Source organism: Microcaecilia unicolor, chromosome 2 (assembly GCF_901765095.1).
Source record: "Microcaecilia unicolor chromosome 2, aMicUni1.1, whole genome shotgun sequence".
Classification (NCBI taxonomy): Eukaryota; Metazoa; Chordata; class Amphibia; order Gymnophiona; family Siphonopidae; genus Microcaecilia; species Microcaecilia unicolor.
In genome coordinates this window covers 612,322,733-612,347,131 of record NC_044032.1, presented here as the reverse complement: position 1 = coordinate 612,347,131, position 24,399 = coordinate 612,322,733, and the positions used below count along the sequence as shown (strand labels likewise).

General features: G+C 43.0%; 1 protein-coding gene across 1 annotated transcript in view; it reads left to right on the top strand.

Moving 5' to 3' along the window:
• Nucleotides 1-24,399, top strand: part of TRIM2 (tripartite motif containing 2) — a 248,119-nt gene that overhangs the window by 194,035 nt on the left and 29,685 nt on the right. The window contains exons 7-9 of the mRNA XM_030191628.1: nucleotides 2,211-2,314; nucleotides 11,835-12,002; nucleotides 18,054-18,222. Of these exons, the coding sequence (XP_030047488.1) occupies nucleotides 2,211-2,314; nucleotides 11,835-12,002; nucleotides 18,054-18,222 (441 nt within the window). The remainder of the gene's footprint in view (nucleotides 1-2,210; nucleotides 2,315-11,834; nucleotides 12,003-18,053; nucleotides 18,223-24,399) is intronic.

Genomic DNA, 24,399 nt, shown 5'->3' with positions numbered 1-24,399 from the left:
TAGGTTAAACTGTACCTGCTGTACACCACCTTGGGTGAATCTCTTCATAAAGGTGATTATTAAATCCCAATAAATAAATTCCAAAAGAGCTGAGCTCTTAAATTTAGGAGCCTAAATTTGTCTCCTATTTTCAGCCAAACTTAGGAGCGTAAGATTTCAGCTGACAATTCACTGACATTTTAAGACCTTTAGTTATGCTCGTCAGAAGGGAGAGAAAGTGGACAAGAAACCTAGAGCCAAGTAGTGACAGCATCAGAAGGGAGAGAGAGGGAGAGTGGGCGGGAGATGCAGAGCCATGCAGTTTGTGGTATCAGGAAGAGACTCTGAGAAGAGATGGGATTGGGAGCGAGGATGAGTAGGAAATGAAAGTGTAGCACTGAAAAGGATAAAGGGCAGATTGTTAAAAGTGAGACAAACAGCATAAGGAGGAAAACAGAATTCATGATGAAGGAGGGAAGGGCACAAGATGCAGAGCTGAGAGGTAGCATTGGGGGTGAATAGAAAATGGAGGGGAACAGTGTCATACAGCAGTGCATATGTCTAGTAGCCCTGTAGAAATGATAAATAGTAGTAGTGTCAGCTTTGGGAGGGAGGATGAGTGGGAGACAGCCAAGTAGAAGCTTTTTAACACCAACCCTGAAACTGAGGGAATCTGCGGGAGCTTCAGTACTTCTGATTGAGGGTGTGAGGGCTGCTAGACTTCACTCTAGGCCTCTGGCCCTGTCTGTCCTTGGATGTCTGAATCAGGCTCTGGCAGCTGGTATTATTCTCTTGAGGGCCCTTTTACTAAGCCGTGTAGGCGCCTACGCGCGCCCAGTGCGTGCCAATTTGGAACTATCGCTCGGCTATTGTGTCCCGGGCGGTAATTTCATTTTGTACGTGCGTTCCCCTACACGCGTTGGAAAATATATTTTATTTTCCTGTGCACAGCACTAACTGGGCAGTAGTCAGCATTGTACACACGCAGACGATTATCGCCCGGTTAACGCATGAGACCTTACCGCTAAGTCAGTGGGTGGCGGTAAGGTCTCAGACCCAAAATGGATGCGCACCAATATTTATTTTGCCGCACGTAATTTTCAGCCCCCCCCCCCCCCCCCCAACGGCCTTTTTTGCAGGCATGCTGAAAAATGGACCTGCACGCGTCCAATACACGCGTCTACAACAGCGCAGGGCATTTTTCGGCGCACCTTAGTAAAAAGACCACTTGGAAAAGAGGAAGATTGAGGTGCAAAACGCTGAATCGGTGGAACTTCATTCAGCTTGCATCTACTTTGTTTGCAGGAGAGAGGTGCCAGTAGTAAGAGTTTGGATTTTATCTAGTACCGCAGTCAATATAAGTAAGTTTTGTGAAACAAAGGGAAGAGTTTTTCATACCTCTTACAATAAGAGATGCTAGAGCCAGTGTTTCTTCCTTAGCATTTCTGCTATGAAAGAGGTTATCAATAGAAATCAAACAAAATAAAACATGGAAAAGAAAATAAGATGATATCTTTTTTATTGGACATAACTTAATACATTTCTTGATTAGCTTTCGAAGGTTGCCCTTCTTCCTCAGATCGGAAATAAGCAAATGTGCTAGCTGACAGTGTATATAAGTGAAAACATTCAAGCATTACTATGACAGTCTGACAGGGTGGGAGGATGGGGGTGGGTCGGAGGTATGCATGGGGACATCAAAGCATATCATTGATATTCTAAGAGGATGGGTGTGGATAGGTGAGGGGTGGGGTGATCAACAGAGACATACAGCTTTATGGTTTATAATGGGCTAGGAACCCCAGGTCCTTGTTAAGTCCTTTCTGTTGGGTGTTAAAATATTCATTCTGACTTCAAAGGTCTTATGTTCTTGTATGGTTTTAAAGTTACCTTTCAGTATTCTCACTGTGAAATCACTGGTACAGTGTCCTGGTTCTGTGAAGTGCTGCCCCACCGGGGTGGGGGCCCTACTGGCTGTATTGTTCATGTGATGTCTATGTAAATTGAATCTTGTCTTAAGCATCTGGCCTATTTCTCCAATATAGCATCCTTCGTTACATTTTTTACACTGAATGATATATACCATGAAAAAGATAATCAGTTCTTATGACCTGTTGATGCTTTGTAGCTTACAATCCTGGTACCCTTTGTGTTTGCACTGGTGGCTGTCAGCATGTAGAATAATATGTCATTGTAACATAAACTTTATATGCATTTGCAACCAAATTCAGGTACTAAAGGAAGAAATAAAGGGGAGTTTACGAATCTGCAAGGAGTGGCTGCATCTACCAATGGGAAGATATTAATAGCAGACAGTAACAACCAGTGTGTGCAGGTAGGTTCAGTGTTCTTTAGAAGGCCTTACTTTCTTCCTGGGGACAGTTTTCAGTGGAATTCTCCACAGGCAAACAGAAGTGTCCCCACAGAGAACCCACTTAAAAAATTGCCCTCCATTGGGAAAAAAGGTGAGGGCCGGGGCAAAGCACTCAGGTTAAAAAAATAAGAGCCCCGAGGCACTGTGATCCATGGAATTTTCAGAGGGATACTCCCTGGGGAGTTTCCCTTTCAAAATCTGATTTGCTTGCTCTTGAAAATTATCGTCAAAAAAAATTGCTGGGTTGTTAGGATTTTACTGATTTTTTTTTCCTTTCCTTTCTAATTCCCAATCTACTCAGTAACCTGAATGGTTCTGTTACACTGAATAAATTGATCATGCAAGAGACGTCTACCTGCATTGAATCTTCTGAATTGCAAACTGTATGTTGCATCTCTTCACTGGCCACCAGTTTTCAATTGTATTGTTCTATAAGTGGGTGTCTCCATTTAGGCACCCTGTTGCCATGTTATAGGATGCAAATGTACTCAGCACTGGCATACCTTACATTTATGTGCCTGCAGTTACACCAACCATAAACCTGCCATAACTGCAGTCACAAAATGTGGCAAGGACATGCATAACTTACCGTATTCTGGAAGTTGCGTGCATAAGTGGGAGTCCTGCACATTCCCTGCCTATATATATCAGCAAATCAGAGGGAATAAAAACACAAAATGTCGTCAGGGGAAAAAAGAGTGTAGCAGACCACAGATGGAAGTACAAGGCGGACACAGAAGTCTGTGGAAGCATCATTTATTCAAAGACCTGACACGGCCCATGTTTCGGCAATTGCTTGCCTTCGGGGTCTTCCAACATAAAATACAGTCAGAAGTACAGCATAGGGTGTCAACCTATGAATTCTTCTCAATAAGAACAATATGTCAAAAGCCAAAGACCTGACTGTGTTTTATGTTGGCAGACCCCTGATGCAGACAATTGCTGAAACACGGGCTGTGTTGGGTCTTTGAATAAATGTTTCTTCCTCAGACTCCTGTGTCCGCCTTCTAGTTCCATCTGTGGCCTGCTACACTCTTTTCTCCTGCCCATATATATGCCTTCCTTACATTTGCATGCTATGTCACTTACACACGCCGTTGTATAATAGCACTCGGTCACCCTGCTATCATCTTTGTAGATAAAGGTACACATACACATATGGTAGTGTTCTATACATTTACGCATGCAAAGAGCAGGTAAGTGCAGACATCCAGTTATAGAATTGTCCCCTCAATTATCATTCTGGCAAAAATTACTCTAACCATCTCGGCATTATCTATACAGTCCCAGGGCAGAGCGAGGATGGTCCCGGCCAAATATACAAATAGGGGGTAGATTTATAAAATCATTTTTGTGCATATAAAATTACCCCACTCATAAAAGTTCGCAAAGTGGTAAGATCGGTGTAGTGTGCTCTGGGGCAGAGTTGAGATTTGCACACATTCTTTATAAAGTCTGTGCAATTGTATGGATTATATGTATATACATTTATACCTGCTCTTGAGTAGGTGTAATGTTCACCACTGTTACGTTGAAGCTGAGCAGGTGTCCTCCAACTGCATTGCTACTAGTAGGGAGATGGTGCTTTTAATAGCTAGGGACAGGCAGATTCACAGGAGTCTGACAGAGCTTCCCTGTTCCTCACTATTAAAGATATGATAGTGAAACAGCACCCCCTCCCCCCCCCCCCACACACTGACAGGACTGTAGGTGGAGGAGTCCTTCTCAGTTTAGACCGAACAGTGATGTTCACACCTTCAATCTAGGTATCATTTCTACAGAATTTGTACTACTGTCTTTAAAGAGACATGAACACCTTTGTGCCTATATAAAAAGGGCTGGGAATAGGCTTTTTCTTGCCTTCTCAACCCAGTGTTCTGTTTTTTTGGTTTTGTTTTGTTTTTTAGTCCATTTGAACTGGAAAAAAACAGGTCAACTTGGTTAAGAAAGCACCTGTTTCCAAGCTCTTTTTTATAAAGACGCATATAGGCACCTTTGTCTCTTTATAAAATACTAATGATGAACTGACAAGACAACATGGCTAGATTGAAGCCGCGGACAGTCATGCCTGCTTGAGAGCAGGCATAAATGTTAGCATGCAAAATACACGAATACAGGCATAAATTATATGCATTCATTGTGACTCTGCAAGTGCTCCACCCAAGTTCCGCCCCTGAACATGTCTGCATGCAAATTTCATAAACATACGTGCTTGCTTGGCTCTTTCCCACCTGTGTCTCCAGGGATAATTTTAGAAAATTTATTTTTACACACATAAAACAGGGGTTTATGGGTAGAAAATGTTTATAGAGAATCCACAAAGCGTGGAGAACTCAAAGAAGACCCACGGATACTTTGTAAAACAAACAAAAAAGTGGGCACAAAACCAGGAGTCCCAGAGACTGGATCACAGTAAAGCTAAAACCAAATTGACTCGACACAACCTTGTGTTTCGGCCAAAGGGCCTGCATCAGGAGTCTAAATACTAAGGTAGACAGCTAATGATGATCCAGAATAAGAAATACTGGCGAATAGTGTATAAATGGTCTTAAAAAAGACCTTTGTATTGAATTGTGGAACGGATCACTTGCGTGAAGAGTTCAGCAAATCTCTCTCATGAATATTCATTGTGGATATCCTGAAAACCTGACTGGCTGGGGTGCCCCCAAGTCCAGGTTTTGGAACCACTGGCTTAGGTGGTTAATGTAATTTAATGTAATGTAATATGGTTCTTGTATCCCGCTAACTCCAAAACATCTGAGGTTCAAAGTGGTAAACAAAGACTAAGGACAAATAATACAGCATTAGACCAGAAATTTTTTAAATAAGTAAGTTTTCAGATTTTTACAAAAGGAAAAGTAGGATAAAGAAGCTCATAAACCTAATGGTAATAAGAGCCAAAAATGAACAGCCTGATAACAAAAAAAAAATCCTCTAAAGGTTTCTTATACCGAATATCAGAGAATGATGGAAAAATTAAGCAGTATGGAGCTCTGGTCCTCAGGGTTCTATGATCCAAAGGAAAAGACATCAATCTGAGAAAATATTCCATAGAAAAGTCATGAAATATCTTAAAAACTGTACAGGCCAGTTTAAAGTAAACATGGGCCTGTATGAGAAGCCAATGAAGGGAGATTAATGTCGGATGTTCAACGGCAACAATCCAATTAAATGCCACTGAATATCAGCAGATAGCTCCTCACAGGCAACGTAAGCAGGCCTCACCTGCCTGGTTAAATCATTTTGAATATTGACCCCCCTCGACAGCTAAATACATTCTGATATGGTTATGATGTGTTATGCTATATTGTGAGTGATCTGTTGGGCTACACGTCAATTTTTAAATAATTCTCAATATATTCGCAGAGGTCAGCACTATGTTAACCGAGATTATTTACACTTTTATCCTAGATATATATTTACCAAACTTATGCTTTCCCTGTAGTACTTTGTTGTACTGTTCTAGATATTATTATACATTTTGTAACTTGTTTATACCTGAATTCACTCTATTTACTATAATACTCAATAAAATATTTTTTTAAAAAGAGAAAAAAAAAAAAAGAATTACAGCGTTCCAGTAGTTGCCAGCCAGATTATGATTTTTTTTTTTTTTTTTAAATAGGCCAGGAAGAAAGAGACTGTAATATAGGAGCCTCCCAAATCATTCAGATCCCTCCTTCAGTGTTACTGAAAGAAGAGACAATCTGCACAGGAGGAGTTTCTTCCCACTGCAAGAAGAAAACCATGTGCACCTAGATTTAGGTGCTGTATATAGGATACGCTTAGTTGATATCTCGGCGCCTAAAACTACGTGCCTCAATTTACACCAACGAAAATGCGGCGTAAATTCTGACGTGTAGATTTACGCGCATTGGGCCATATTCTATAACTGCGTGCAGAAATTTCAGAACACCTATGAAACACCCATTTCCCCGCCTATAACCACGCTCCCTTTTGCCTGCACACATTAGAATTTAGGCACACTCCATTATAGAATACGCTTAGCGAGTTCTGCACACAACGTCTAATTATTGCCAATTAGTGCTCATTATTGCTTGGTAAGTGCTGTTATCAACGCTGATTAGCTTGTTAAGCTAATTAAGTTCTGTGCATTGTTATAGAATCCGCTTGTATTTCGGCACAGATCTCTAGGGGACCCTTTTACCAAGCTGCAGCAAAAAGGGGCTGGTGCTGGCGTATGTTTTACACACGCCCCGAGGCCCCCTTTTCCCACACCTGGTAAAAGGGAAGTCTCGCTTTCCGACAAGAAATGGCTGGGCGGCAAGTAAAGCATTTGCCACGTGGCCATTTCGGGGGGGGGGGCCCCTTACCGCAACCCATTGAGGTGGCGGTAAGGGCTCCTGCGTTAACCCGGCAGTAACTGGGCAGCATGCGGTACTGCCTGATTACCGCCGGGTACACTCCAGTGCTACTTCCTGTGTAGCGAGCAGTAAGCTCGCGTTGGGCTTACTACCGCTTAGTAAAAGGAGCCCTAAGTGCGTTATATAGAATCTGGGGGTATACCCATTTATTTATTTATTTTTATTTCTGTATGGATGCCTTTTAAAAGGTATTACACAGCCTAAGGCTACAGGATAAAAGATGCCAGCTGACTTCTGTAGTACCCAAAGAGGGCACTTCTGTAAGAGGGCATCTATTTTTAGATGTCAACACATCTATTTAGAGTTTATTAAGAAAAGTAGGTGTTTACTCTTTATAAAGTACTAGTGTAAACGATTAAATACGCGGGAACACTTACGCCAGCCATTAAACTGCGGAAGTAGTCATGCCTAGATTAGGAAAGTATGCATGTAAATCACAGTATTCTACAATTTCCATGTAAAAGTATGCATTCCTCATCCACGGTCTGCCCAAACTCCCAAGCGAACACCCACCTTCAAAGTATGACACTTACAAAATACTGTGTGGCTGCATCTTTCTCCTTTGTTCACATCGCACATAAATTATTAGCATGCTGGCATTTCCCTATTTTCTGTCTCCCAAACTCTGGAATGATTTTCTGCCCATTATTTGTAGTGAACATTCTTTTCACAAATTTAAAACTATACTAAAAACCCACTTCCATTACTAGCTTCCCATTATTCTGGAACCTGTGGGATAGTTGTGTCCATCAACCAACAGGTGGAGATAAAGAACTAAAAATTGAGCTGAGTCATATCTCTCTTGGCATCCAGTCCAACTCCTCAGTATTTTCTATCTCCAGCAGGTGGATGGACACAGTTTGTGGATGGCTTGAGTCTGCAGAGTCCTATCTGGTAGTCTTCAGATCCTGTCTCTGGTGCCCTGCGAATTTACTTCTTTTCTCCCTTCAGCTTTCCCCTATTTCCTATGGAGCTCTCCTTTTCCAGCACAACAACCTTAAAAAACAAAAAAGAAAGAAGAAGGAAAGAGGTTTGATGCAGAGCGTGGGACAGAGTATCAGTCCTGATGCTTTCTAATCTGGAGTAAAACTTGTGGAGACTGTAAGCTTGGGGGGAGCAGCCGGCAGTGGTAAGTCTGAATAAAGATTGACTGAACCGCATGGAGAGCTGCATTATTCTACTTGATGCAGGGGATCCTGACTCACTGCTTGGGACTGCGTTGTGCTGCACTTGTGCCAGTTAAGGTAAATGGCAACTCCCATAGAGGCAGTTAAGCGGTTTTCCTGTTGTGGGACCCACAGGTCAGTGTCATGGCACTACAGTGCATTCAAGCCGGGAATCCCATGGTATGTGGGGGAAACGTTCAGCAGCAGCACGTATTTGGTACAGCATCAGAATATGCCAGGAACTTTGGGCTCTCCAGTAGGTCCGGTGTGCAGTTTGATGGAGGAGAGCGCAGGAATGGGTGCCATTTTCTCTGGGTCAACTGGCAGTGAGAAACAGCCTCTGATCATGCGTGGAGAGCACAGCTACCATTTTACAACCTCAGAGCCCAACAGACCATTCAGCTGCATCAGGATCTTTGTTTCCTCTGGAATTTATATTGCTCTTACACCAGGCCTATTTACTAAAGCAGGGACAGTCAGAGTTGCTGCAAGGTGCTTCCGTTTCTCACCCTGCTGCCCCTCTAGCTCCTAAGATCTCATTTAGACCTCCAGGAGTGGGCAGATGAGACTCTCTGCTTCTCCCTCCTTATCAGATGTGGCCTCGGTCTATTCAAAGGTGCCATCATTAAAGGAGCCATTAGCAGAGGGGGAGCGCCCTCCTGAGAAGGTGGTTTCATAAAGAGGAGCTCAGTACTCATATTTATGAGGCACTGGTGGTGCTTTCCATTGAGGAGCCTTCTGCTTCAGTGTCAGGATTTCCATCTTCATCAATCATGAGGAGGCTTAGAAGTTCTAAGGCCTTCCCGATGCATCCTGACATTCAGGACCTGATTACAGCAGAATGGGTCTCATCGCACATGGGGTTGAGAGTGGGAAGAGCCGTGGCTCACCCTCTACCCATTGGTTTCCAGGGTAGACTCCCTTGTTAATGTGGTGACTAAGAAAACCACCTTGCCAGTGGAAGGGGGCATTGCCCTAAAAGACCTACAGGATAGGAAGCTAGAATGCTCACTGAAACAAGCCTTTGAAATGCCCTCTTTTGGGCCTTCAAGCGACAGTGTGCAGCTCGTTTGTGGCCTGAAGTAGCATCGTCAGTCTGGAACACAAAATAGGTGCCATAACACCAAGCTGGAAGCAGTGTTGGCCTACTTGGCGGATGCTATTTATAACATATTACAGGTTACGGCCCTCAGTATGTCTATGATTATCATGGCATGTTGGCAGATCTGGTTGCAACATTGGGTAGCAAATGCAGCACCAAATTCAAGTCTAGTTAAACTGTCCTTTTGGGGCAAGTGACTATTTGGAGAAGATATCAGTAACATGGTGAAAGAACTGGGGAAAACTAAGCCACAGCAGTTGCTGGAGGGTAAAACGAAAACCTCTGGTCGTCCATCTTCAGGCCAGGGCTCTCGGTCTCTCTTTTGAGACAGCAGACAGTACTGACCTGGTTGTCAGCAATATGGTCAGACGTTCCACTTTCAGGCACACCAATCTTCCTTTCGTGCAGACAGAAAGTCCTCCTGTCAGTCAGCTAGGGTGTCTAATGACTTCTGAGCTTCAGAATGATGCAATTTCACATCGGACCAGTGGGTTCTAGATAGTCTTCCTGAAGGTTAGAAATTGTTCTCCCGCCCAGTCGCTCATCTTTTCTTGTAGTCTCCTTGTCAAAAGGGAACCAAGGTGGTCGAAGTTCAGGCCATCGTAGATTCTTTGCTGGTTCTCCGCGTCATTGTTCCAGTTCCCAAGGCTGAACAGGAACAAGGCAGATACTCTGTCTACTTCATTGTCCCAAGGAAGGAAGACACCTTCTATCTATCCAACCTTGGATCTCAAAGGTCTAAACCACTGTCTCCTAGTATCCTGCTTTCTCATGGAAACTCTAAGAGCAGTCATAGCCTTGGTTCAAGCAAGAGAATTTCTCACTGCCCTTGATCTCAAGGAGGCGTATTTGCATATACCCATATGGCCGCTGCATCAGAGGTTTCTACATTTTGCGGTGCTGGGCTGTCACTTCCAGTTCCGGGCTTTGCCCTTCAGTCTCACCACAGCACCAAGAATGTTTCTAAGGTTATGGTGATGGTGGCGGCTTTCCTTCAGCACCAGGGACTCAATTCACCCGTATCTTGATGACTAGGTAATTTGTGCATCATCCTATTCGGACAATGTGGTGGTGACAGACAGTTGTCCATCTTCTGCAGTTGTTGGGTTGGGTGACCAATTTTGAGAAGAGCAAACTAACTCCATTGCAGACGCTAGAGTATCTGGGCATTCTATTCAATACAGCAAGGGAGAGGATCTTTCTCACAGAATGCAAGAGATCAAAGTTGGTTCAAAAGATTTGTCTTCTCAGTCATGGCAGGCCCAGGGTCTGTGTCTGTGTCCAGGTTCTGGGGTCAGTGATGGAAGTGGTGCCATGGAGAAGGGCTCATCTGCATCCTTTACAGGAGTCACTTCTCAGCTGCTGGTCTCTAGTGCCACAAAAGTACAGCCTTCATGTTCCTTAGACGCTGGTTGCCAGACAGAGTATGCATTCGCGGTTGTCACCCTGGAATTTGACCATCAGAGCTTCCTTTCTAATAACTCATTATTCCAGAGGCCCACCCAAGGTTTCTGAGATGTTTAGTCGGTGCAAAGTAATGGGCCAGATAACGACTATCATTTCCTGCATATCTCTTGTTCTCCACAAGTTGTCCATTGATGAGAGAGGTCCACACGTTTGCTTATCTGGCTAGTGTTAGATTTGCGAGTTGTTTAAGGCTGTTATGTTTATTCTGAGTATTATCCTTACTGGTTGTCTATGTAAATACTGAGGAGCTAGAAATGGATGCCAAGAGAAATATGTCTGAACTCAATTTTCAGTTCTATGTCTCCACCTGCTGGTTGATGGAAAAAACTATCCCACATGTTCTGGAATATTGGGAAGGACTAATGGAAAAAAAATTATCAGGTAAGACCTAATTTATCCTTTTTTAACCTTGCCTTTGGGGCTTTGCTCATAACAGTCCAGACTCCAATCAAGGATGACCTGATATTTGCCTGTTCCCCTGCCTATGGTTTAGTTTGTGTCTGTGCAAATGGTTTCTTTCCTATTTTAATTATTGGCATTTTTTTTTCTTTTAACATTTTATTACAGCCTGTACACTGCTTTGATCCATTCAGTTGGTATTTGCGGTATAAAAAGTTTTAATAACCATAACTTCCTGTGCAGTCATGTTGGTTTCTGGCAGCCACAAATGTGTTCCTCTCTTTTTATGTATTAGACAAATCCTGTCACATAGTGCAGGCAAGACTGGCCTTATAGCGTAAGGATGAGCTGTGATGCCAGTCAGTCAGGATTAACATGTTTTTTGCAGCTTTTTCTCAGCTAAGTAATGCCTTGTCACTGTGGCGTTTGCTATGTGACCAAATACTAAAACTTTTAGCAAACGCCACAGTAAAATGGCATTAATTAGCTGAGGAAAAGCTACAGGAAGGCTCAGAGAATCTGGTAAGGCTTTACAGGCCAAAAGTTTTCCGTTTTATTGACATGATTTTTTTTTCATTTTATTCAGCAGGTTTTTAACTTTTTTTCCTTTTGGAGGGCAATGTCAATAGTATGCACCATTGACACAGGAAAAGAAATGATTCCCCCCCCCCCCCACCAGTTTTGGGTAAAAAATAACCCAAAACAACTTGAGAAACGTCATTGACCTTTCTCATGTTGGCTCAAATGAATGCACATCCCTGGAATCTAACATGCTGTTGTTAGGTAACTGGTTTTCTTTTGGACACATACACTGGCATGGTGTGATGTGTGTATTCCAATACCTTTCACCTTCTGGGCAGACTCCATAATCCAGAATGTTGCAGGGCACAGTTGCGTGTGATGACTTTCCAAGTAGAAATCTTCCTATGTGTGTTTAAAAAAAAATAATCTTTTTCCCATAGATATTTTCCACTGACGGCCAATTCAAAAGTCGGTTTGGCATTCGAGGACGGTCTCCGGGACAGCTGCAACGCCCAACAGGAGTGGCTGTGCACCCAGGTGGTGATATTATCATTGCAGATTACGATAACAAGTGGGTTAGCATCTTCTCGCCGGACGGGAAATTCAAGGTAAAAGTATTAAGTAGATAAAATTAACAATTTGGGTTTGCTTCAGTATTATTATGGGGCCTTCTTACAAAAGTGAGGTAAGGCGTTAGGGGCTAATTCTGTAAAACAGGTGCTCACATTTTTGCACCAGTTACATGAGAAAATATTTAGAATACTAGCATATTCGTCTGTATGTGCACATACACACCTCTGTACTGTATATGCAGGGCCAGTTTTAGATATGCTGGGACCCAGGGCAGAAATTAAGGAGGGGGCTCCCCGATCCCCTCGCCTCCCTGCCCCATCGCTGATCTCCTCACCTGCTATTACTATCACACATACACAACTTTAAATGACTTCTTCACAGACAAAACACAGACAGATTTTCACCAAATACAGAATAAGGGATCAAAATAGAAATATAAAGATCAAAATTGAACTGGGAACCCCAAGAAATTAAATTCGGCAGGTACTGCAGTACTGGAGAAAGAAAAACAGAAATGCACTTATTTTTGTACTGAACACAATCAGTGGTTTAGCCATAGGGGTCCTGGGCCCAGGCCCCCTTCCCAATTTAGCCGCCTCCCTTGCTATGGCTGGTGGAGATCCCAAAGTCCTGCCAGCTGAAGACCACCTCCTCTTCTGTCTGGAAGCCATAAATCTCCAAGCTCTGCAGCTAGTGGCAGTGTTCCCTGAGCTGCCACGGGCCGCTGGCCTGGAGGAAGAAGTCTTCAGCTGGTGAGGCTTGGGGATTACCACAGCTCAGGTATTTATATTTTGCATTTAGGCAGAGGGTATGGGGGAGGGCGGGGAGAAAATTTGGTGCCCATCCACTTTGGACTCAGGCCTCTCCCCCCCCCCCCCCCCCCCACACCACTATCAGCTGTCTGCCTATGCCACTGAACACAATACAAAGAGATCTGCGATGCACATAACCTAAAGTTAACATTTTCCAGTTAATAAAGTCAAAATAAGATATTTTTTTCTACCTTTCTTGTCTGGATATTTTATTTTTCCATCATGTTGGTCCCAGTTTGTCTCCTAGTGGTTAGGGTGGTGGACTTTGGTCCTGGGGAACTGAGGAACTGAGTTCGATTCCCGGCACAGGCAGCTCCTTGTGACTCTGGGCAAGTCACTTAACCCTCCATTGCCCCATGTAAGCCGCATTGAGCCTGCCATGAGTGGGAAAGCACGGGGTACAAATGTAACAATCAGTGCTAATTCTGTTTTCTGAGACTGCTTTCCATTTGTCTTTTCTCCTTTCTCCTGTCTTGTTTCATTCCCTCACTACACCTTGTCTCTGATATACTGATCTTTCCTTTTAGCTCTTTCCTCTTTTTTTCCTTTTCTGCCTCTGTCCACTCAAATTTCACCCTTTTTCTCACTCTTCTTCTTTTTACTTTTCAGCTACCTACCAACTTTCCATTTACTTCTCTCATGCTGTAGCTCTCCCATTTCCCGTCTCACTCCTTCCCCAGGCTCCTGTTCCCTTCTATCTTTCATTATAACATAGTAGATGACAGCAGATAAAGATCTGTACGGTCCATCTAGTCTGCCCGAAAAGATAAACTCATTACATAAGGTATTACAACATATGCATACCTGATCTTGATTTGTCCATGCCACTTTCAGGGCATAGACCATTGAAGTCTGCCCAGCACTGTCCTTGTACTAAAACTTTTAAGTTGTTATCGAAGCCCTTGAAAAGCTCCATTCCAGCACATCCAAATCTATCCAGCCATGATCAGGGCACAGTCTATAGAAGTCCGCCCAGTGTTGACTTTGCTTACCAATTACCAGTGTTGCCACCTAGTCCCTACTAAGAATCTTTGGATCGATTCCTTCTAAACAGGATTCCTACATATTTATCCCACACATTTTTTAATTCCATTATGGTTTTCATCTCCATCACCTGCTGCGGGAGGGCATTCTAAGTATCCACTGCCCTCTTCCTGACATTATTATTTATTTTATTTTACAGCACTTATGCCCCACAATTTCCCACCGCTGGCGGGCTCAATGTGGCTTACAACATTTAAATAACAAATAGGCGAGTACAATAAATGGAAAGGGATAAGCGGGATGGAGAGGTAAAGATAAAAATGGGTCAGTCCATAAGAGCAGTGTCCTGAGGTCAGTGAGGCAGGACAGAATCTTTAGGGTATGCCTGCCAAAATAAGCAGGTCTTGAGTGACTTCCTGAAAGTCAGATGATCCTGAATCGTTTTCACTGATTTAGGTAGTGCATTCCACAAGTGAGTACTGACATAGGAAAAGGTGGAAGCATATGTGGTTGTATACTTGATCCTAGAACATGCAGGGTAATGGAGGTTTAAGTAAGAACAGGCAGTTCTGAATGAGTTTCTTGGTGGTAGGTTGACAAGGGCATCCATGTACGCTGGGGCTGCTCCATAGAGAATCTTGTGGACTAGGGTACTACTACTACTACTACTTAACATTTCTAGAGCGCTACTAGGGTTACGCAGCGCTGTACAAAATAAACAAAGAAGGACGGTCCCTGCTCAAAGGAGCTTACAATCTAAAGAACGAAATGTCAAGTTGGGGCAGTGTAGATTTACAGATTTTAAAAGTTATACGCTCCTGTAAGGGAAGCCAGTGTAGCTTCTCACGAAGTGGCCTGGAACTGGTGAATTTAGATAAGTCGGGCAGCTGTATTTTGGACGGTTTGTAGCTTTTTTAGGAGTATGCCTGTGCACCCTGCATATAGACCGGCTTAAGACTAACGATTTGACTAAATTGCAAAATACTCCTCTTGGGAAATATGGTTTCAGTCGTTTTAGCTTCCAGAGAGAGGAGAATGTTTTCTTGGTGGTTATGATGGTATGATCCAGCAGCGTTAAGTTCCTGTCCACAATAACACCTAGTATACGTAGGCTCTCGGAGATGGGTAAAGTAAAGCCTGGCACGGTTAAGGTAGAGGGTCTGAATTTATTAAAGGGAGAGGTAAGAATAAGGCAATGAGTTTTTTTGGTGTTAATCTTTAACTTGAAGGAGCTGGCCCATGTGAGCATGGTGTTTATTCCAAGGTTGATGTCATTAGTGATTTCGGCGAAGCTTGTCCGAAATGGGATATTCTTGAGTTGGCCTCCCTTCAACCTCAATTCATGTCCTCTAGTTCTATCACCTTCCCTTTTCTGGAAAAGGTTTGTTTGCGGATTAATACCTTTCAAATATTTAAACGTCTGTATCATTTCACCCCTGGTTCTCCTTTCTTCCAGGGTATACATGTTAAGGTCATCAAGTCTCTCCTCATACATCTTGCTATGCAAACTGCATACCATTTTTGTCGCTTTTCTGTGAACCACTTCCAGTCTTTTTACATCTTTAGCAAGATACGGTCTCCAAATCTGAACACAATACTCCAATTGGGCCTCACCAACAACTTGTACAGGGGCATCATCACCTCCTTTCTTCTACTAGTTATACCCCTCTCTGTGCAGCCTAGCATCCTTCTGGCCATGGCCACCGCCTTGTCGCATTGTTTCTTCACCTTGAGATCCTCAGATACCATCACCCCAAGGTCCCTCTCCTGAGTTGTGCTTACCAATCTCTCCCCTCCTATCTGATACATCTCTTTTGGATATTTACATCCCAAGTGCATCCCTCTGCACTTCTCGACATTAAATTTTAACTTATCTATATCAAGCACAGTAAATAACTTTTAAATTTCACAACATACAAGAAAATCTTTTTACAATGTAAAAATGTTTTTTTTTCCACAATGATATATACTCACAGTAGCAGAGATACTTGACATGCATTCTTTATTAGAAAACCATAAGAAAATACACCTAATAATACTTATCTAGAGAATGTCTTTACAGTATCCAGGCTGTCCATAAATTTTAACTGCCAGCCTTTTGACCATTTTTCCAACATTTGGAGATCCCTTCTCATGGTTTGTACACCCTCCAGGGTATCCAATATATTGGCTATCTTTGTGTCATTCGCAAAAAGGCAAACTTTTCCTTCTAACTCTCCAGCAATGTCTCTCACAATTATATTAAACAGAATCGGCAACAGCACTGACCCCTGAGGCACTCCACTGTTCACTTTCCTTTCCTCTGAGCTTTGTGGATCGTGAAACATGCTCCATCGCGCATGCACGAGTGTTCCCACCCGCCACGAGAGCATGGTCTCCTCAGTTCTTTTTCTACCTCAGTGAGGAGAGGGTGTGGATTTTTACCATCTCCTTACTTCGCTCAGTCCAAAGAGCTTTTTTATGCTTTTCAGCAATGTTTTCATACTTTTTTGTGTTCCTGTTTGTGGAACCCCCTTTTTTTTGCCTTTTTCTTTTATCTTCTAGTTTATTTTGCCCAGTTTTAAGTTTCCTTTCTTTTCCATTGTCATTCAGCCGTTTTAGGCTTTGACCAGCCAGTTTTTCCCATCCTTTTTGCCGTGCCTTGCCCCTTTTTCATGCACCATTGCTTTGTTTAATTTAGCCGAGGAATTTAGCTGCCCGTCTCGTCTTCCGCCAGGGTCGCTTTACTCATACTACCCCTCTCCTCAAGACCCTTCACTGGCTCCCTATCCGTTTTCGCATCCTGTTCAAACTTCTTCTACTAACCTATAAATGTACTCACTCTGCTGCTCCCCAGTATCTCTCCAAACTCGTCCTTCCCTACACCCCTTCCCGTGCACTCCGCTCCATGGATAAATCCTTCTTATCTGTTCCCTTCTCCACTACTGCCAACTCCAGACTTCGCGCCTTCTGTCTCGCTGCACCCTACGCCTGGAATAAACTTCCTGAGCCCCTACGTCTTGCCCCATCCTTGGCCACATTTAAATCTAGACTGAAAGCCCACCTCTTTAACATTGCTTTTGACTCGTAACCACTTGTAACCACTCGCCTCCACCTACCCTCCTCTCTTCCTTCCCGTTCACATTAATTGATTTGATTTGCTTACTTTATTTATTTTTTGTCTATTAGATTGTAAGCTCTTTGAGCAGGGACTGTCTTTCTTCTATGTTTTTGCAGCGCTGCGTACGCCTTGTAGTGCTATAGAAATGCTAAATAGTAGTAGTAGTAGTAGTAGTAGTCCTTCCATGTCCATGAAGATTCCCAGTGGCTTTAAGTGCTGTACCCAGTGCAATCGGACGATCTCTGGGAAAGATATCCATTCTTGGTGTATTCAGTGTCTTGGACCCGACTGTAGCCCGACAAACTGTGTTCTTTGCCTTCATATGAAGAAGAGGACCCAGGTTTCCAGAGACGCTCAATGAGAGAGAATTTTTGGAGCCAAGTCCGGTTCCTCAGCATGGAAAGGGTGCAGAGTGAATGGAGACTTTTCCAGGGCAAGTGCTGGGGAAATAGTAATAGAATTGAAGAAAACCAAGGGTAGTCAGAGGATCCCTGGTTGAAAAGAAGCGGAGGGAAAGCCATAGCTCTTTTGGCATCTACGGAACTGCATCAGGAATGAAATTAGGTAGACTTAGATGGGCCTTTAGGTCCTTTCTGTTGACCTGTTCTACCCCTATTGAGCCGTACTCCCTGCTCACTCCCCTCCCCCCTCACCGCCTACAAAATAATATAAAACACAGAGGGGCCAATATTCAGAGGCAGGAGGAGCCTGCATAAGTGCTGCTGTTGTCGCTGACCCCAGATATTCAATGCTGGGCTGTTTCCAGTGACCAGCTTGAATACTTGGTTTCATTTATGGCTGCCGGAATTTAGCTGGTTAAGCCGATATTCAGCGCTAACTGGTTAAGTTCCTAGTGGTTAAAGATAGGACTGCTATTTATGTGGTCCTATTTATCTGCTTAACCCAGCACTGAATATTGGTGCTAAATGTGAATATTCAGCAGAGATAACTGGCTATCTCTGTTAAATATTAGCAGTTAGCTGGCTAAACACTATTTAAGCAGTCAGGAGCCGTTCCTGGCCAGTTAAATAGCGCTGAATATCGGGGGGGGGGGGGGGGGGGAGAAAATGTTTACAATAAGCAAAAAATAGCATTGACGTGCTTGCTCTGCATTTGGTTGGGTTTTTTATTTTTTTATTTTTTGGTTTATTTTCAACTAGATTATAGTATGTCCTATTTTTTCCTGACAGACTAAAATTGGATCTGGGAAACTGATGGGACCAAAAGGTGTTTCGGTGGATCGCAATGGCCATATTATTGTGGTGGATAACAAGGCATGCTGTGTGTTCATCTTCCAGCCAAATGGAAAAATCGTGACAAGGTTTGGGAGTCGAGGAAATGGGGACAGGCAGTTTGCAGGTAAATTCTGTGACAGTATGGAAAACCAGCAGCTCCCCTTGTATGTTTGTTTCTGCTGCTGTCAGGTGGCTTGAGCAGGTGTAAGCTGCCATAGCCAGGTCTTGTCACCCAAAGGTAAAGTGTACAGAGAAAGAGCCCAGGATGTTTAGTGGTGCTAAAAAGACAAGATTTTCTCCTTTTTCTTCTAAATGTGGAACTGTCAGAAGCAAGGCATCTGGTTTTCTGGAAGTCTGTCCCCCAGAACCTCACCTTTATACATTTTTTCCTATTTGAAAATAACTATTATTATCTTTTACAGTTCACAGTTTATTAAAATTTGATATACCACCCAGCCTTAATGGATCAAGGCAGTTTAAAATAAAAACAAGTATATTTATAGAAAAGAACTCCAAAATCATAATGGACAGATATATATTCCTTAATATAAGAGAGAGGAGGAAAAAAAGAAAGAAAACGTCATAACTTATAAGTAAAAAAATATGTTAAGAAAGAAATGGAAAACAAAAATGAGGACATTTTAATGCCTTTGTATCGCTCCATGGTGCAACCGCACCTCGAGTACTGTGTGCAATTCTGGTCACCACATCTCAAAAAAGATATAGTGGAATTAGAAAAGGTACAGAGAATGGCGACAAAAATGAAAAAAGGGATGGGACAACTTCCCTATGAGGAAAGGCTAAAGTGGCTAGGGCTCTTCAGTTTAGAGAAAAGACTGAGGAGAGATATGATAGAGGTCTATAAAATAATGAGTGGAGTGGAACGGTAGACATGAATCGCTTGTTTACTGTTTCCAAAAATACTAAGACTAGGAGGGCACACAATGAAGCTACAAATTAGTAAATTTAAAATGAATCGTAGAAAATATTTCTTCACTCAATGAATAATTAAACTCTGGAATTCATTGCCAGAGAATGTGGTAAAAGCAGTTAACTTAGCAGGGTTTAAAAAAGGTTTGGCTAGCTTCCTAGAAGAAAAGTCCATAAGCCATTATTAAAATGAACTTGGGGAAAATCCACTGCTTATTTCTAGGATAACAGCATAAAATGTATTGTACTGTTTTGGGATCTTGCCAGGTATTTGTAACCTGGATTGGCCACTGTTGGAAGCAGGTTACTGGGCTAGATGGACCGTCAATCTGCCCCAGTATGGCTATTTGTATGTTGTTAGGTAAGATAACACTCAACTACAATTTCTGTGGCAGAAATGATCAGATTTGAAATGGCCATGTTTCGGCAGAAACGCCTGCGTCAGGAGTCATGCAGTCTAAATCTGCTGGGGATGGGTGAGAAAAGCCCCAAAGTAATTAATAACCCTCCAGGGAGATAAGACATCAAATACCATTATAGAAAAGGGGAAAAAGTAACGTCTGGAAGCCTTGTATACCGATGCCCATAGTACAGGAAACAAATTTCTAGATCTAGAGGCTGCAGTGATCGAAGCTGACTTGGAGAGTCACGACTGGGATGTAGTTATACCTGGCTATAATCTATTCAGGAAGGACAGAGTAGGAAAAATGGTGAAGGAGTGGCATTATATGTTAAGAATAGTATTAAAGTGACAGAACTGCAGGACGTATGGGGTAAGGAAGAAGCACTGTGGGTTAATCTGGTAAACGGGAACGGAAAATGTATATACATTGGTGTAATATACAGGTCACCTTCACAGTCAGAAGAAATGGACAGAATTGAAGACATCCACAAAATAGTTAGGAAAGGTGAAGTACTACTGATAGGTGATTTCAACATGCCAGACATCAGTTGGGGCGTCCCTTCCGCAGGTCATCTAGAACCAAAGAATCTTGGATTCTCCACAGGAAGAATTGTTTCAGCAGTGGGTAACAGAACCGACACGGGATGAAGCTATCCTAGACCTTGTGCTCACAAACAAGGAAAATGTTTCTGATGTTATGATGGGAGATCACAGAATGCTGTGGTCAATATTAAGACAGAGGAGGAGAGGGCTTATTAAAGACTGAAGGTCCTAGATTTCAAAAGACCTAACTTTGCCAAGATGGGGGAATTTCTCGGAAAGAGTTAGGTTGATAGGAACAGCTGAAGGAAGTAGAACAGCAGTGGGCGAAACTGAAAGGTGCAATTTTAAAGGCGACAAACCTTTACATTAGAAAACTACATAAAAGTAAGAGGAAAAGAAGGCCGCTCTGGTTCTCGAATGTAGTAGCTGAAAAGGTAAGGGAAAGAAGGTTAGCCTTTATACATTACAAGAATACTCAGAAAGAGGAGGACAGACAAAAATACCTGGAAAAGCTAAGAGAAGCTGGAAAAGCTGTCAGAAATGCAAAGAGGTATATGGAAGAAAGGATAGTCAATACGGTAAAATTGGGGGACAAGACATTTTTCAGATATATAAGTGACAGGAGGAAGTGCCATAATAGCATTGTGAGACTCAAAACTGAGGGGGAGGAATATGTAGAAGCTTGTAAGAATAAAGCTGAACTGCTTAACAATTATTTCTGTCCTGTGTTCACGGACGAAAGGCCGGGGGTAGGACTGCAGAAAACAAATGCAAATGGGGATGGATTAGTACATAAGTAATGCCACGCTGGGAAAAGACCAAGGGTCCATCGAGCCCAGCATCCTGTCCACGACAGGTAGATTTATGGTAGACCGAGAACAGTTTTCAGAAGACTCTATTTGGGAGGAGCTGGCTAAACTAAAAATATACAAAGCGATGAGGCCTGATGGGATACATTCGAGAGTACTCAGGGAATTTGGAGATGTTCTGGCGGCACTGCTCTCTGACCTCTTCAGTGTTTCCTTAGAGTCTGGAGTGGTCCTGGAGGACTGGAGAAGGGTGGATGAGGTCCCTCTGCACAAAAGCGAAACTAAGGAGGAGGTTGGGAATTACAGTCCTGTCAGTCTGATCTCGATGGTGAGTAAACTAATGGAAACACTTCTAAAGTGGAGGATCATGAGGTTTCTCGAATCGAATGGACTGCAGGACCCAAGGCAGTATGGCTTCACAAACTATGGACTTTTAGCAGATATTGCAGAAGGGCTGTCTGTTAAGGTTTGTCTCTTTGCAGATGATACCAAACTCTGTAATAGGGTGGACACCCCGGAGGGTGTGGATGTAACATAGTAGATGATGGCAGAAAAAGACCTGCACGGTCCATCCAGTCTGCCCAACAAGATAATTCATATGTGCTACTTTTTGTGTATACCCTACTTTGATTTGTACCTGTACTCTTCAGGGCACAGACCGTATAAGTCTGCCCAGCACTATCCCCGCCTCCCAACCACCAGTCCCGCTTCCCACCACCGGCTCTGGCACAGACCGTATAAGTCTGCCCAGCACTATCCCCGCCTCCCAACCACCAGCCCCGCCTCCCGATCTTGACTAAGCTCCTGAGGATCCATTCCTTCGGCACAGGATTCCTTTATGCTTATCCCACGCATGTTTGAATTCCATTACCGTTTTCATTTCCACCACCTCCCGCGGGAGGGCATTCCAAGCATCCACTACTCTCTCCATGAAAAAATACTTCCTGACATTTTTCTTGAGTCTGCCCCCCTTCAATCTCATTTCATGTCCTCTCGTTCTACCATCTTTCCATCTCCGGAAAAGGTTCGTTTGAGGATTAATACCTTTCAAATATTTGAACGTCTGTATCATATCACCCCTGTTTCTCCTTTCCTCCAGAGTATACATGTTTAGTTCAGCAAGTCTCTCCTCATACGTCTTGTAACGCATATCCCATACCATTCTCGTAGCTTTTCTTTGCACCGCTTCAATTCTTTTTACATCCTTAACAAGGTACGGCCTCCAAAACTGAACACAATACTCCAGGTGGGGCCTCACCAATGACTTATACAGGGGCATCAACACCCCCTTTCTTCTGCTGGTCACACCTCTCTCTATATACAGCCTAACAACCTTCTAGCTACGGCCACCGCCTTGTCACACAGTTTCGTCGCCTTCAAATCCTCAGATACTATCACCCCAAGATCCCTCTCTCCACCCGTACCTATCAGACTCTCCCCACCTAACACATACGTCTCCCGTGGATTTCTATTCCCTAAGTGCATCACTTTGCATTTCTTCGCATTGAATTTTAATTGCCAAACCTTAGACCATTCTTCTAGCTTCCTCAGATCCTTTTTCATGTTTTCCACTCCCTCCCGGGTGTCCACTCTGTTACAGATCTTAGTAACATCCACAAATAGGCAAACTTTACCTTCTAACCCTTCGGCAATGTCACTTACAAATATATTGAACAGAATCGGCCCCAGCACCGATCCCTGAGGCACTCCACTGCTCACCTTTCCCTCCGAGCGAATTCCATTCACCACCACCCTCTGGCGTCTGTCCGTCAACCAGTTCCTAATCCAGTTCACCACTTCAGGTCCTATCTTCAGCCCATCCAGTTTATTTAAGAGCCTCCTGTGGGGAACCGTGTCAAAAGCTTTGCTGAAATCTAAGTAGATTACGTCCATAGCTCGTCCCTGATTCAATTCTCCTGTCACACAATCAAAGAACTCAATGAGATTCGTTTGGCACGATTTCCCTTTGGTCAAACCATGTTGTAATGGAAACACTTCTAAAGTGGAGAATCATGAGGTTTCTCGAATCGAATGGACTGCAGGACCCAAGGCAGCATGGCTTCACAAACTATGGACTTTTAGCAGATATTGCAGAAGGGCTGTCTGGTAAGGTTTGTCTCTTTGCAGATGATACCAAACTCTGTAATAGGGTGGACACCCCGGAGGGTGTGGATGTTATGAAGAAGGATCTAGTGAAGCTTGAAGAATGGTCCGATAATTGGCAACTAAGATTTAATGTTAAGAAATGCAGAGTCATGCACTTGGGATACAAGAATCCAAGGGAACAGTACATTATAGGGAGTGAAGTGCTTCTGTGTACAAAAGAAGAGCGGGACTTGGGGGTGATTGTGTCTGATGACCTTAAGGCGGCCAAACAGGTAGAAAAGGTGACAGCCAAAGCCAGAAAGATGCTTGGGTGCATAAGTAGAGGGATGACCAGCAAAAAAAAAGAGGTGATAGTGCCCTTGTATAAGTCTCTGGTGAGGCCCCATTCAGAGTACTGTATGCAATTCTGGAGACCGTATCTACAGAAAGATATAATCAGGATGGAGTTGGTCCAGAGGGCGGCTACTAAATTAGCAAGCAATCTCTGTTGTAAAACATATAAGGACAGGCTTAGGAACCTCAACATGTATATGCTAGAAGAGAGGCAATATGATAGAGACATTTAAATACCTCCATAGCGTCATACAGGAGGTGAGCCTTTTTCAAATGAAGGAAAACTCTGGAATCAGGGGGCATATGATGAAGTTAAGAGGAAATAGACTAAGGAGGAACCTAAGAAAATAATCTTTCACCGAAAGGGTGGTGGATGCGTGGAATGGCCTTCTAGTGGAGGTTGTGGAGATGAGGGCTGTGTCAAAATTTAAGAAAGCGTGGGGCAGGCATTTGGGATCACTTAGGAAATAAAGAGTTAGTGGTTACTGAGGATGAGCAGACTGGATGTGCCATTTGGCCCTTATCTGCCATCATGTTTCTGTTTCTAAGCCAGTTAAAGGTGTCATTTGTATAATGTAATGAGCTTCTGCTAATTAATACCACTCATGTCTAAGAAAGGATAAGCTATTGACAGCATATTGGCACAATCCACATCAGCGGTGTACTCTGTTTGCAAAACCAAAGTGTGTGCACCTACATATTAGACATATTGGCACAATATATAGTTTAGGTTCTTCGTTCAAACTACAGATAAATATATTTTGTGATCTGTTAGTATTCATTTTGTACGTAAAGAATGTTCTGTACTTAATCAAATTTCTCTTGAATTTACTATACATAGTTGGAGTTAGAGTGAAAGATTTGGTGTACTGACTCAAGAGCCCTGAAAGAACCTCAGAATTCATAGGGTCATGCATGGCTTTGTTGTAAGCGTCAGCTGACTGACATATAATGGAATGGAATATCTGCATTAATTAAAACAAAAAAAAACGTGTGTGCCTTTCTCAGTAAAATAAACCATGAAATTCATTAGTGACAGATAGCTTTGCCTGAGCGATCAGGCTGGTTTCTTTAAGAAAGGAAGAGGTTTGGCTGAATGAAAGCAACTCAGCTTTTCCAGAATGTGCATGTTGGTCTCCACTGAGCGTGAAATTCTGAGCCTTTTTAATGGCTGCAC